At 39.1% G+C, this 13762-nt stretch overlaps 1 protein-coding gene across 2 annotated transcripts in view; it reads right to left on the bottom strand.

The window, feature by feature from the left end:
* mmp15b (matrix metallopeptidase 15b) overlaps positions 1-13762 on the bottom strand; it is a 63481-nt gene that overhangs the window by 23122 nt on the left and 26597 nt on the right. The window contains exons 2-5 of one of the 2 annotated variants that reach the window (XM_028441946.1): positions 3223-3371; positions 2774-2896; positions 2425-2603; positions 2296-2361 (exon numbers count right to left, since the gene is read on the bottom strand). In XM_028441946.1, coding sequence (XP_028297747.1) covers positions 2296-2361; positions 2425-2603; positions 2774-2896; positions 3223-3371 — 517 coding nt within the window. Of the gene's footprint in view, positions 1-2295; positions 2604-2773; positions 2897-3222; positions 3372-13762 lie in introns of both variants that reach the window. The other variant, XM_028441938.1, reaches the window with a different exon arrangement.

The following is a 13762-nucleotide window of genomic DNA, read 5'->3' as shown; positions in this document are numbered from 1 at the left end:
ACTGTCTGGCTGTTTAGTAAATGTTACAACCTCATTGCCTCAGAATTGTATCAGGAATATCCTCCTGTGAAAAAGAGACTCAATGGTGACTGTCAATTCCAAAAGGCTTTGGTTGCATGATCCTCCTTTCTCTTTAAAACTCAGACAAATGACCCTCACTGTTCCTCCTGATGCTTTCTATAATTAAGTATGACAGTCACATGAATGTCATTGCGGTTTGTTAGGTTGCAGCTAATGCTCCAAAGAGCGAAAACAGCAGTACCAGAAGAGGGATGCCAGACCACCAATGATGACGGAGAAGGCTCTCCGATCAGATAACGAGTCATTTGTGAGGTAACCACGTCAACTGCTTGGGATGACACAGAAAAGTAGGATGGAGCCTCAAATGACTGGGCTCTGTTAGAAGTTCAACCAAAATATTGCCAGCTTGTAATAATCCTTAAACTGCACAAACACTGCCAGCTCCAGGAGGTTTGTTCTCAGGTTGTTTTCCCCTTAGCAACAGGGGACTCCAGCGTAAATAAAAGGTACCATAACATTGCCCAGACAACCCACACAAACCTCCCAAGTTTTTTGTGCCTTTTGCCAACAGTTAGTTGATCCATAACAATATGCCATTCCTGTAAAACAGTGTGTTAACTTCCAGATTAGTAATTAGGAATATTTTTCAGCTCACTTTACAAAGATGAGAAGTATTTTTTATAGTTTTTAAATAAGAATGAAAAATTATAGTTCTCGTGTACAATTTATCCAAAACAGGTTTTTTCATTATTTCTGAATTTTATCACACCCAACAACTTGATTAGAAATTACTAACAATAGGTGGACCAAATAAAGGACACTTTCATAGTGAGATGATGACCAGTGCTGCCTCACAGCAGGGAGATATATCAATGCAGATCCTTATCATTGATTGGCCTTTTTGCAGAGTCAACACAGTGACAAATAATGACATTAACAGACAATTGCTCATCTTGTAATTTACACCTCATAACGTACCATCCATGCTTTTGGACTGAGGGTGCCCACGCACGTACGCAAATACACGCGCACACGCACACACGCACACACACATACACACACACTGCTAAAAGTTGGTAGTTCACTACCTTAAAAACTTTAGCCATGCCTAAACTGTAATTTGTGTTTTTTCTTCAGTGTGATCCTGTTTAAGTAATGTGGTGCAACAAATAACCCAGTCTGCAAATCACCCTGAGTAAACTCACTGCCACTTATTGTGGCATTTAAACCATCTCTGTAATCTGTCCCGTAACACACCCCACACAACTGATCAAACAGATTCAGACACACACAGCAGAGCTGTCTGTTTTAACTGTGGGTCTGTAGATAACAGGGAAGGAAAGCCCATTGTCCAAAAAAAATACCCTTAGGTAAGCAGGGTTAATGGGTGCACAAGATACTAGCAAAGGAAGTCTGGACATGCAATGCAGACTCCTCGAATGGTTCTCCTCATTCTCACTGATGTCTGTCATTAGTTTAGAAGTTTTGACTTGGAGCTCAACTTAAGGAGAGAGGTTAAGCATGAAGCATTCAGAGAAGTAGGGGACAAACCTTCAATTAAGCACGACATATTATAAGTAAGCAAACAATGTCTGAACAACAATTGTGAATGTGTTTTTGGAAATACATGAAGTGACATGATAGAAGATGCAGTGCAGTTTGAAAAAACAACAACAAAAACATTCAATTATATAGATGTATTCTTAAGGGTTCTAAATTTAAAAATATACAAAAAAAAAAATCAATTTATTCATTTTCCTTTTCCTTTTATATGTGTTTGCTAGGTGTTACATGCAATGGTTTGATATGTCATGAATAAATATTAAAATATGTAAAAACTAGCACGTTTCTGTTGTTTTTTTTTTTTTTTTTAGAGAACTTGAAAAGTGTTACCAACCTAGACTAGTACCATGACTAGAAGCAAACTGGGCAAAAGGTTTATTGTAAACTGTAGTAAAAATAATAATGATAATAAGAGCTATTGTGGTCAGTTTAATTACAGTTTTTGCACAGGATATTTGCAATTTGTACAGCACGACATGAGTGAGCAATATTTTCATCCGCTGCTTGCCCAAGGAAAATCTTAATTGTTACTTAGCAACAATAATGAAGCAAAACAGCTGAAGCAATCTGTGTGTTCATGCAGGAGTTTACAGTCATATGATACAACCTCAACAAATCTAACCTTTTAAACCTTTTTCCAATAAATTATTGGCAGTACCACCCGGTAAACCAATGACACATATTTGTATTACCCCAACCGTAGCTATTTACCTTGTATGTTCTGATTTCCTATGGTCCATGGTTCATCAGAGTCAAAATGTGTGTCCCCGCCCATTCCTGGTCCAGGGAAATAGGCATGAGCAAGAAAGCCCCCCTCCCCATCGAAAGGAGAGCTGTCACCATGAAATCCTGAGGCAAAGAAGATCATGATGTCAGGCTCCTTGCGGCGTCCATATTTGATTTCCTGGTAGGGGATTTCATCAAAGGTCAGAGGGGTGACCTTCTGCCAGGCTTTAAAGGCTTGCCGGATGGCCTCATATGATTTATACTCTCCAATTTTAGGAGTGTAGTTTTGAATACTACAGAACATAAGAAAAGAAAACAATCCAAGTTGTTTATCACAGTTTGTAAAGCATTCCATTCCATAAACAAGACAAATGACAATCATAAAGATGTACATGTATGACTTATTGCAGCAACCAACGATAAAGTGTGTAGTCATCATCTGTGACAAGTTGATTCTTGATACCTATAGGTGAGGTGGTTCTTGCTCCATTTATGACCCGTCAGAGCGTAGCGTTTCCGCCGCACATTGGTTTTGATCTGGCCTCCAAATTTGTCAGGCACGCCACAGCGGGGTCTCTTCATGGCACTTTAAAAGTTAAAAAGAAGTAGGTAAGAGGTGTGAGTGTTTTAAGAAAAAATAATCGCTCAGAAAAAGATGAAAGTTTTAACTCCATGCTTTGTCCTGCTATCTAAATTGATGTGTTATGTCAGGAGCAACCCAGTGTATTAACATCACAAACAGTAGTGCCCTTTTTTACCACAGTGAGGAAGTAATATCAGCATCAGCTCTTCTCTTCATGAAAAGTTAGTTCAAAGCTCTCTGCTGTATCACTTTTTGAGTAGCCCAAAAATCATTGTGCTATGCTCATCAGAAAATTATCAAAACATTCATTGTGATAACATTCAGGTAACCTGATAGTTTGAGGGTCCATCTGTCCAGTGACCTCCAGACTGTAAAACCTCTGCATGTCACTGACGGCTTTGGACATGATCTGAGCTGATCGCATGGTGGACATCTGTCTGCTTGCCTGGGGCAGGTAACCATACATCCTCAACCATGACTGCAGGCATAGAAAGAAAGCAAAACAAACCCTTACTGCAATTTTATGCTGTTTCAAATGAACAGGGTTTAATTGAGATTCAAACAAATTTAATTTAAATTTAAATAAACCTGCACATTACAACACGCAAGGCTCTTGAATATACTCTACAGAATGAATATGTAAACTGATAGCTGCAGTTTGATTGCAGCTGTAAGGAAACAAATGAAAAAAAAAAACAAACAAACAATAAAGTTGGCTTCTCAGTTTCAGATGCTGTAATTTGACATTCTGCTGCAATAATCTGTGGTCTAGTGCAAGATGATTGTACTTTTGTGTTATCTGATTGTGCTTGTCAAAGCATTATTCACTATTTTGTGTTTTATGATAGAGATAGGACAGGAAGGAGAAAACAAAAAGGGCTACTGTCTGTAATGTTGATTAAGCAGGGTCAGCTTGCAGTGACGTGCAGTCAGGGAAGGCAAGGTAGGCAGTGCCCATATTTTGATGATTGATGATTATTTGTTTTAATTATAATATAATAAATTATTTATTTTTCAATTTCTGATAGCCTACAGTACCTATAAGTTTGAAAGTGTCAGCATTTTGTGCTTTTCATAGCCCAAATTACTAAACAGTGCTATTTCCTAACCACTGTAAGGCAGGAGGAGGCCACACCCCTTCTCAAAAGCACATTGCTGCTCTGCCTCTGATCCCATAGCGTGTTTTTATGTGTTTGCACATGCGCAGTCAGTTCCCCAAGACGACAACCATTTATGTAAAAAGGCAGCTCTCTACGCTGCCTTTGGACGTAACTGTGCTATGCTAAATGCTATACGTAAGTTCACAGTGCATTAGTGAATTGAAATCACGTGACCACTGCTGCTACGTTCTGTAGATAAAAGCGGGATAACACTACAGGCAGGATGACAGCGCAAGAGACGATAAAGAAACTTTTTTTAAGGAAAAACGACAGTTTTTAAAAGATGGGAGACCAACACCTGAGGTACCAGACCTTCAGCAAAGGTAAGGTCAGAAAATTGTTCGTATTTTCTACAGTGAATGGTACAAAAGGAAGGATTGGCTTTGTGGATGCGCCTCACTGAGGCTGTTCCGAGTTGTTTTTGTCATTTTCTCTGTGTTTCTGTGTTCCCAACACAAACAACCGTGTCATGAGATATATCTTGTTGGGAGAGTATGGAGGCTATATTAAATAATTGTTTGCTTCTTTAATGATGTTTTACGACATTGATTTTGTTAGATGGCTAAATGCTTGTTCATGTGGATCTAGTTGGGTTTTTTCTCTCTTATTATGAATTTTATATTTCTATAAACGCATTGAGATTACTTTGTTGTAAATTGCGCTATACAAATAAAGTTGAATTGAATTGAATTGAATTAACACTTGCCAGCAGAAACACATGAAATTGTCATTGGTGTTGACATTGGTGGTCTCAATTTGGAACGCCCTGCCTACCCTACCCTAGTGCTCACAGCACGGCACGTCACTGTCAGCTAGTGAGGGTTCGTCACTGATTTGAAGCAGACAATGTGATACTTAACCCAATTGCAGATCATATAAAGTCTGTCCCACCTGTTATGCAGGCATTTAATACCGCTTGCTCACACACAAAAGAGCTGTTGCATATTGAGTAGTCTGGGATAATATATGGTGTAAAAAAGGTGCTGCATGAATCTAAAGGGTGTGTTTAGAACCTGAGACACACCCATCTGTCAGAATGCAAACATCTGCTTGATAAGAGTCTGTTTATATACCCACTCCTTCAAAGCTGTTTTTAACTTCCACTGACAAACATTGTTATATCCTTGATACGTCGCTCATCCATAGTATAAAAACCTGCCTAACATTACGCACATGCCTGATAAAGCTATACTTCATAAAGAGAATGAGATTTACAGTGTATCCCAACACCATTTAATCAGTAACTGTTGCAACTTGAGTGACAAAAAACCAGGAGTTGTTGTCTTTAAAGTCCGTCCCATGCTATCACTAGCTCTCAAGAACTTGACCACAGGAACCCTTTCATGTCAATGCCTTACAAATTTTCAGAATGTAAAAATATTTGTTGCTTTAATGCCCTAGATGTTTGCACACACTGTTCACTCACTCATGATTGATTCAAAGTCTGATTTTAACGGATGCTCCTCTTTGCTAATAAAACAGCTGAGCTCAACCTTCACATGCTGGCAGAGAAGTGTTTTACTGGTGATAACAGATCTGACAGTGTGTGTGTGTGTGTGTGTGTGTGTGTGTTCCATCAAAGCATAGTAAAAAAAAATTCAGATAGCCTCGATTAGAACCGTGCATATTTTGCCATGAAGATGATTTTGGAAGACATTTGAAAGAAAAAGGAGATGATTTAGAATAGCACAAACTTTTCAAAGCTTTCATTTACATTATACATACATATATAACAATATGGAAAATGAAGCTTCAGAGATTCCACCAAAGATGTCTTTAATCAAGCAGATTATGAAGGGAAAAAGATCAGCAATTTTGTCAACACCAGGCACCAGCACAATGTGTTTCTTTGAAACCCTTATTCCAAGTTGTCAAAGAGCACAGGCACATGTTCTGTGATGTCAACAAAGCCACAGTGGTTGCTGGACTTTTATAGGTAACATTTTTGTTCACGTTTCAGTTTGTTGTTGCAGAAACAATATTTACAAATTATATACATACAAAGGAGGGATCACATCCAATCCCATAAAACACCAGTGACGTTATCCAGCAAAAGCATACAAATATAGTTTCCTCAATGAATCAGTTCCTGTTTATTGTATTTTATCCTCTATGGTTTATTATGTTGAAGAAGAAGTATTATTTTTATTTTATTTTTTTAAAAGACAGTGGATTTGTTATCCTAAGTTGATTTATATTAGCTATACATAAATTGATGTGCAATATCAACCATATAATTCTAACTTCATTTATTAGTTTTTGTTATTGCTTATATGCTTTTGTTCATGTACTCTTATCATGCACCAAACAACACTATAAGTGATTAATAAGTATTTCTAACTTGTACAAATACATTGCAGTTCATAAAAATAATAATAAAAAAGGCTTCAGTATGAAGCCGCAGTGTCGTGACAACTCTAAAGTGAAGCACCGAAAAAACAACCCCGCTGAAACAACGAATGAGCAAACACCAAGGTCAGAGCGCTCTTGTCTGGAAACGGGCCCCAGTGTCCGCAGAGTGGCCATATTTCAATACATCTGAGCACTAAATGGTAAAGGGACTTGATTTATATAGCACTTTATAACCACCAAGGTGGTCCCAAAGCGCTTAACAATGTCAGCTCTTTCACCCACTCACTCTCACAGTCACACAAACAGAGCTGCCATGCAAAGCACTAATCAACCCTGAGGAGCATATTTAGGGTTCAGTGTCTTACCCAAAGACACTTTGACATATAGGCTGGGTCCCAATTCCCACACTACGCCCTACGGACTTCCACAAAGGGCACACTTTGTTTAAGTGCACTTTGGATGTAAAGTGTGCGTTGGAACAAGTGTGCTGAAAGGGTTGAATTGGGAGTTTGTGGATACATCATCCACCTGAGTCAGGGTGTTATCAATGGTGACGGCCAAATAAGTAATTTTTTTTTTTTTTAGCTTTCCTTGTTAAAACCACAAAAAAATCAGTAAAATGTGTGTTCATAGTTTCCTTTTGAAATTTTGGATTTATGAGACAAATCGTTAAAATATTGAGTTTTTGCCACCTTGCCAGGCCTACAAGGGTGCTCAGGTTTCATCAATTTTAAAATTGGAAAATTTTGAATTACTCAGCCGAAACTCATTCAATCAAAACCCAGTCATGTGCAGAACGGGAAACGTGTTCCGCACGCAATGACATGACAACTCACGTGGCAAGTCTTACTGCCCCCTGGTGGTGATAGAAAAGCACTTTTTTCATTCTATTACGAATTGTGTTGACAGTTTTCAACACATATTTCATAGAAATGCATACATACAAATAAAAATAATTGACTGTAGACACAGCGCCACCTACTTATGAACATGAGATGTTTTTTCACAAAAATCAGAGGAAGGTCCGAGGAAGCTGAAACCTGTCTCTAATTAATCATCATTCTATGGCCGACATTTCAAACCCTGCAACCTCGTGTGTTAATGATGCATTAAACCAGTATTGAACTACTTCAATTGTATTTCAAATGGATTCATTCATTCAAAGGCTCATTTCAGTAACATTTAGTGTTGTTATAGGAGATGGCAACCACTGTCTCATGTGTAACTCAGGTTTGTTTCAATAATGTAAAAACATTTTCATAGAGATTGATGGATTGTTCACTTGATTCAATAAACAGTAGTAGTTGGAATTTGGAGAGAGTGTGCTTGGGAAAACAGAATTGTTGATGGAGAAGGTGGGGTGTGCTTAGGTAACTAGGACAGTGTGCGATTATATTTTCAAAGGTTTTTTATTCAGTAACAATTTTTCCACTGTTTTTGAAATCAGATGGTTTTGTTTTTTGCTGAGAACTTCTCTAGTTTTTGAAAAAACACGTTCACAAGGAACTGATGAGGCTGGTGTGCACGGATACAAATAAAATAAATGTGGATAAACATTCCTGCGGTGGTTGCAGTATGTCAGAGGATCTTCAGATCTTTCCAAGGGAGGATCTGTCATGTACTGCTGAACCTCCACAGTGGCATCTGCTGTGGCATTTTGGTGTGCTCTTTCTACTGTCGTATCTTGGTCAAGACTCCTCCAAAGGTTAAAAGCTGAATGACAAAGATACATGTGACTGATAAATACAGAAAAGTTTGACTCTGTTTCATGTTTTTACACATTTTTCTTATAATAATGATTACCAACTTTAACAATTACATGTCGAGGATGAATTTTGAACATCTAATGTTGCTGGTTGAGGTGGAGCAGAAGTAGTTGAACAATCTGATGTGTCCACTTGTGTGTGCCTCGACAGCATTGCACATTTTTAAGTAAGTCGCCGCACTGCATGTGGGGCTTTCTCTGGACTTTGGAAACCAATGCCTTTAAATACTGGGTCCAGCAGTGTTGAGAGTGATAGAACGATTGAACTTTCTCAAGCGCTACCATACATGCTACCTGTTACAGCCGCTCCGGCTCTTTTTATACTTTTTTAACATTTAACTCATTTTAAGTGATTTTTCTTCAGTTACCTCCTTATTTTGACTTGCTTACCTACACTTTCTAATAGTTTTCGGTTTGATGATGGACGCGCTACTTTCCTCTCTGCCAAGCGCATCAACACGCTCACATTGTTTACACCAGGGATCAGCTGATGAGCTGGCACGCAGACCAAATGGGAGAATATCCCCAAAGAGATCTGGAGAAGGACTCATAGAGGCTGCAGGGGAGGTAAAAGACAGCCAAATAACAAAGCCAGGTTGAAACAGCGGAGGCTTATGGACAAAAAATGTTTTAAACCGAGTATCCCCTCGGTTACCATGGGCAACGTGAGGTCGCTGGCAAACAAGATGAAGGAGCTTACGGCCCTAGTCCAGAGTCATAGGGAGTATCGGGAGGGCAGTTTAATGTGCTTTACGGAGTCATGGCTGCACCAAGTTTCCATCGAGGGCTTTCAGACTGTTCGGGCTGACAGGAAGTGCTCCTTGAGTGGCAAGAAGAAAGGCGGGGGTCTTGCTATTTTTGTAAACAACCGGTGGTGTAACCTAGCATACAATACCGTCAAAGAGCGTCTGTTGCCCAGACATTGAACTGCTAGCTGTTGGGCTCCGACCATATTATTTGTCACGTGAGTTTTCTCATGTTTTAATGGTGACTGTTTACATTCCTCCTGCTGCTAACCCAACATCAGCCTGTGAAATCATTCACTCATCCATAGCCCGGTTACAGACTCAGCACCCAAGTGCTTTCATCGCTATCTCGGGTGACTTCAATCACGTTAATCTGAATAAAACTTTGCCTGGTTTCACTCAATATGTGACCTGTCCAACCAAAGAGGGGAAGACTTTAGACCAGTTGTATGCTAATGTTACTGATGCATACAGCTCCTCTTCTCTCTCCCCGCTGGGTCGGTCCGACCACAACGTCATTCACCTCAGCCCCTGTTATCTGCCCCTGGTGAAATGCCAGCCTACGACCATGAGGACAGTGTGGAGATGGTCGGAGGAGGCGTTTGAGACACTGAGGGTGTACTCATACTGCCAGCTCGAGCCGTTCCAAGCTCACAGCAGGAATCCCCTCCTCCCTGTCTCTTTTCTGGCATGGTAGAACGGACCTGATCACCAGCTCAACCCGATTCCCACAGACAAACACGTCATCACGTTAATTTATGACACACATATGGCATTACGTCATCATTAAGCGACTCTGGGTTTATTGTTGACATTACATTCTGTTAATTTCATATTTTATGTTACATAGTGTAAATATAAGTCAAGGTTTACCCAGACACGTGCTCTTTTCATGGCTGGATTAAAGGAACGGACTGGGTTTCCCAGGGCCCCTGAACGCAACACGTCAATTCAAATGACCGTAACTCTGGTGGAATTTCTCCGATAGAACAAATATGAGCAGTTTATGAAAGATAAAATTTTGATCTTTACAGCCAGTGTCGGAACATTGCGGTAATTTTACTCACACGCAACGGAAACATTAAAGATGCCGCTTTGTTTTGACGAAATCGACACGAGGAACAGAGAGAACCAAGTGAGTGAGAAAGAAAGAGATTAAAACAGACCAAATTTATTGACAATGAAAGACTCTCTCTGACAATAAAAACCACCTTGAATGGAGATTTAAAGGGATATAAAAACAAAGGAGGAAACAGCCTGAAAAGGTAAGATCAGTTTAATTTCTGGATCAATAAATGTCATTGTGCTTTTGTGGCGCTAGTCTTTGTGTACATTAATGTAAGTGTAAATAGATGCTTTTAATGTGTGAGACAGTTTAGGACAGAGTATTTGTGTGTTTGTTTAAACTTCGTGTGTGTGTGTCCGTCCATCTGAGCATATTTATCTCCATCACTTTCAGTTTTCCTTTTGATGAACATGACATTATCTAACTCTTTTTTTATTTCTTCTTCTGTAAGTCCAAGCAGAGTGGACACGCCCCTCCCTGGACATTAAAACCATGAGCTGATCCTAGTTTCCATCATCTGGTCTAGACCCATCACTTCTACAGACAACAGACAGAATGAAGCTCAGAGTCAACATGGGAACATGGGATGCACTTATTTACTGAAATGTATATTAAATGATTTAATGTTCTGTCATTTTATTTTCTAGAAGATGTTTTTCATTGTTTCAATAATTTAGAGATTTAAGGAAGGTTTATATGATATGTTTCAAGAACAGATTGTTATAATGCATAATAAAGGTGAGTCATCACTAATTTCAGATCGTTTTTAAGTCTTTGTATAAAGAGACTTTAACAGGACAACAATGATGTGCAGAGCTGCAGTAATGTTGGCTTCATACATAATAATAACAACAACCGCTGCACACACCACCAGAGAAGCTTCCAGTGAATATTTTACAAATAAAAAAAAAAGTTCACTGATGGTGACATTGAGATCTCAATGTCACCATCAGTGAACTTTTTTTTTATTTGTAAATTATTCGCTGGAAGCTTAGATATTGTGTTACAAAGATATCAAAGGTTGTTATTTTGAGAAGAATCATATTTATGATTAAAAGTTATGATTGTATTATATTCTAAAGTTTAGAATTATCTGGCACGTCTTCCTTTCTTTCTGTTCACAGCATAACCTTATATTTAGTTCTACAAAATGTGTTCACAGCTAATTTTACTGATTATTGTTACACATCATCCTGTATGTGCATTATATACAGTATAAATGTGTAGATTTAACTGTTGGAGAAATCATTTTATTAAATATAAAGCAAACAACATGCAAACAGAAAACAAAGGTAGAAATCGTGTATTTAAATTATGAAATTAGTGAGTTGTTAAAGTGCTGAGGAGCAACGGAGGGTCTCCTTCTGCAGAGACGTCATGATGAGGGGTTCGAGTAAAACCCAGAATTCCAAGGTACTTTTGAGGATATAAACATGCATATAAACACATTACTGGTATATTAACCCATATAAACCAAAAAATATAGAAATGGGACATTTTACTGCTGAAAATGTGTAACATATTACTGGTATTTTGAGAACAGGACACATGTAGATTTCTTAGTTGTGCAGGACTCCCAGAAACTCCACATACTGAAAATTGATAATGCCACAAGTGCACAAACACGACACGGCCTAAGAAGAGAACTAAAATAAGATTTAAAAAAAAATAAATAGTTGCAACATTTTGCAGTCTTGTTCCTGGTTCTGCTGTCATAATATTCCCATCCTTGCACTCCCAATGTTTAAATGTTTTGTTTTTAAGGTTCATGTTAAAATTTTCAAAATGTTTCTGTATTTCTATATTTCTGGCTTATTGATTTTTGTTTGGCAAATTATTACCCTGTCTTTCAGACATTTCATTTATTTGGGCTTGTATTTGTGATGTTCTGTTTTTGGTTACATTTGGACAAATACATTAATACACTACACTTTGCTCCCCAAAACACTTTGTTTGTTGTAATTCTACAGAGTTTGTGAGTATGTGTCCCAGAACACTGAAACACCATATAGATATACCTACTGTGTATATATATATATAGACATTATTTATACATTAGCAGCAGTACAATGTCCAGTTTCCATTTTTTTCTGGGTTATATAATAGCCAACCACATGTGTCCTGTCCACAAAATACCAGTAATATGTTACACATTTGCAGCAGTTTATATGGGTTATTATACCAGTAATGTGTGTTTATATGTGTATTTATATCCTCGGAAATACCCGGACCTGATGATGAGCTGCTACACTCTGTTACTGTCCCGCTGTCGGCTGAACAAAGAGAAGTCCTGACGGTCACGTTGTCCTCTGCCTCCATGAGTTCTCTGTGGTGTTGTTCATATACGTATCCTCAGGTAACTCCATCTCTTACCTTTTCATCAGCTAACGAGCACTTCTGACACCATTATCATTGCAGATGTTTATGTGCCGTACCAAAGTCATCACATTTTGCGCACGGGTCGAGTTGAGTTGTGTGTGCGCATGGCCGGCCCACCGTGCCAGTCTGGCACGGTGTTTGGACCACCTCTTCCAGCAGGACCATCGGGCCGTTATCCCCCCTGCGGTGCAGTTCACACCTACGCAGGCCAGACAATGCCCCCCATGGTTTCACACATGCACAGAGCTGGTTAGGAACGGCCCTGGTTTCCAGTGTGAGTACACCCTGAGAGGATGTTTTGAGGCTACAAACTGGGAGGCACTCTGTGAATCACATGGACAAGATATTGGTAACCTCACAGATTGCATCACAAATTATATTAACTTCTATGTGGACACCACTGTCCCAGCTAAGACTGTGAAATGTTACCCTAACAATAAGCTCTGGGTAACAAAGGACATCAAATCCATCCTGAACAATAAGAAGTGGGCTTTCAGAGATGGTAATAGGGAGGAGGTGAGAAAAATACGGGGGGGGGGGGGGGGGGCTTAAAGGGACATCAGAAAGGCTAAGGCGGTATATGGCAGGAAGCTGAAGAAGAAGCTTCAGCAAAACAACATTTGATACTGCAGAGACTATCACCCCTCGCCACACCACTGCTGGCTGTTCTCAAACACAATCATCCCCCCCTCCTCTTAGCCTTTCATTGTGAGCCATCCTCTCACCACCTCCCCTGCTTCCCACATTCCTTTGGACTGTACTGACACCCCTCCCCCCACAATGCCTGCTCCCTTCACAATGGACATCACAGCTGACCAGGTGAAAAGGCAACAGGTGAAACTCCACACTGGAAAAGCTGCAGGACCTGATGGAGTCTGTCCCAGAGCTCTGTTGAATATTCCAGCACATCTTCACCAACAGCTATCAGACCACACCTGGACCCGCTACAGTTTGCCTGATTGTTGTAAATATCTAAATCATATTTGTATTATTTTGTAAATATCTGTATCATATTTGTATTATTTTGTAAATATCTGTATCATATTTGAATATATTTTTGTTATTATTATTATTAGTAGTAGTATGATCTATCCTACTTTATTTTCTACTACTGTAATGTGTGTGTATCTGATCTCTATTTTGAAAGTCTTTTACTTAATTATAAACTTATTTAACATTTATTATTTCTTTCGTCCTTGTTAAACGTTTTAGTTTTTTCTGTGGCTGTAACAAAAGCAATTTCCCCCTGGGATTAATAAAGGAATTCTGATGGTTCTGAAGGTTGTCAAACTTATTGGAGAGGATTATCAAGATGGCGCCGGTGTGTCTGGTGTGCCGCTTGGCTCTGCTCAGTTTTATTTGTTTTATGCTGATTTTAACATCTGTTACAAGGACCATCGA

Source organism: Gouania willdenowi, chromosome 3, assembly GCF_900634775.1.
Source record: "Gouania willdenowi chromosome 3, fGouWil2.1, whole genome shotgun sequence".
NCBI lineage: Eukaryota > Metazoa > Chordata > Actinopteri > Blenniiformes > Gobiesocidae > Gouania > Gouania willdenowi.
Note: the sequence above shows the minus strand (reverse complement) of the source record. Positions and strands in the feature narration are given on the sequence as shown.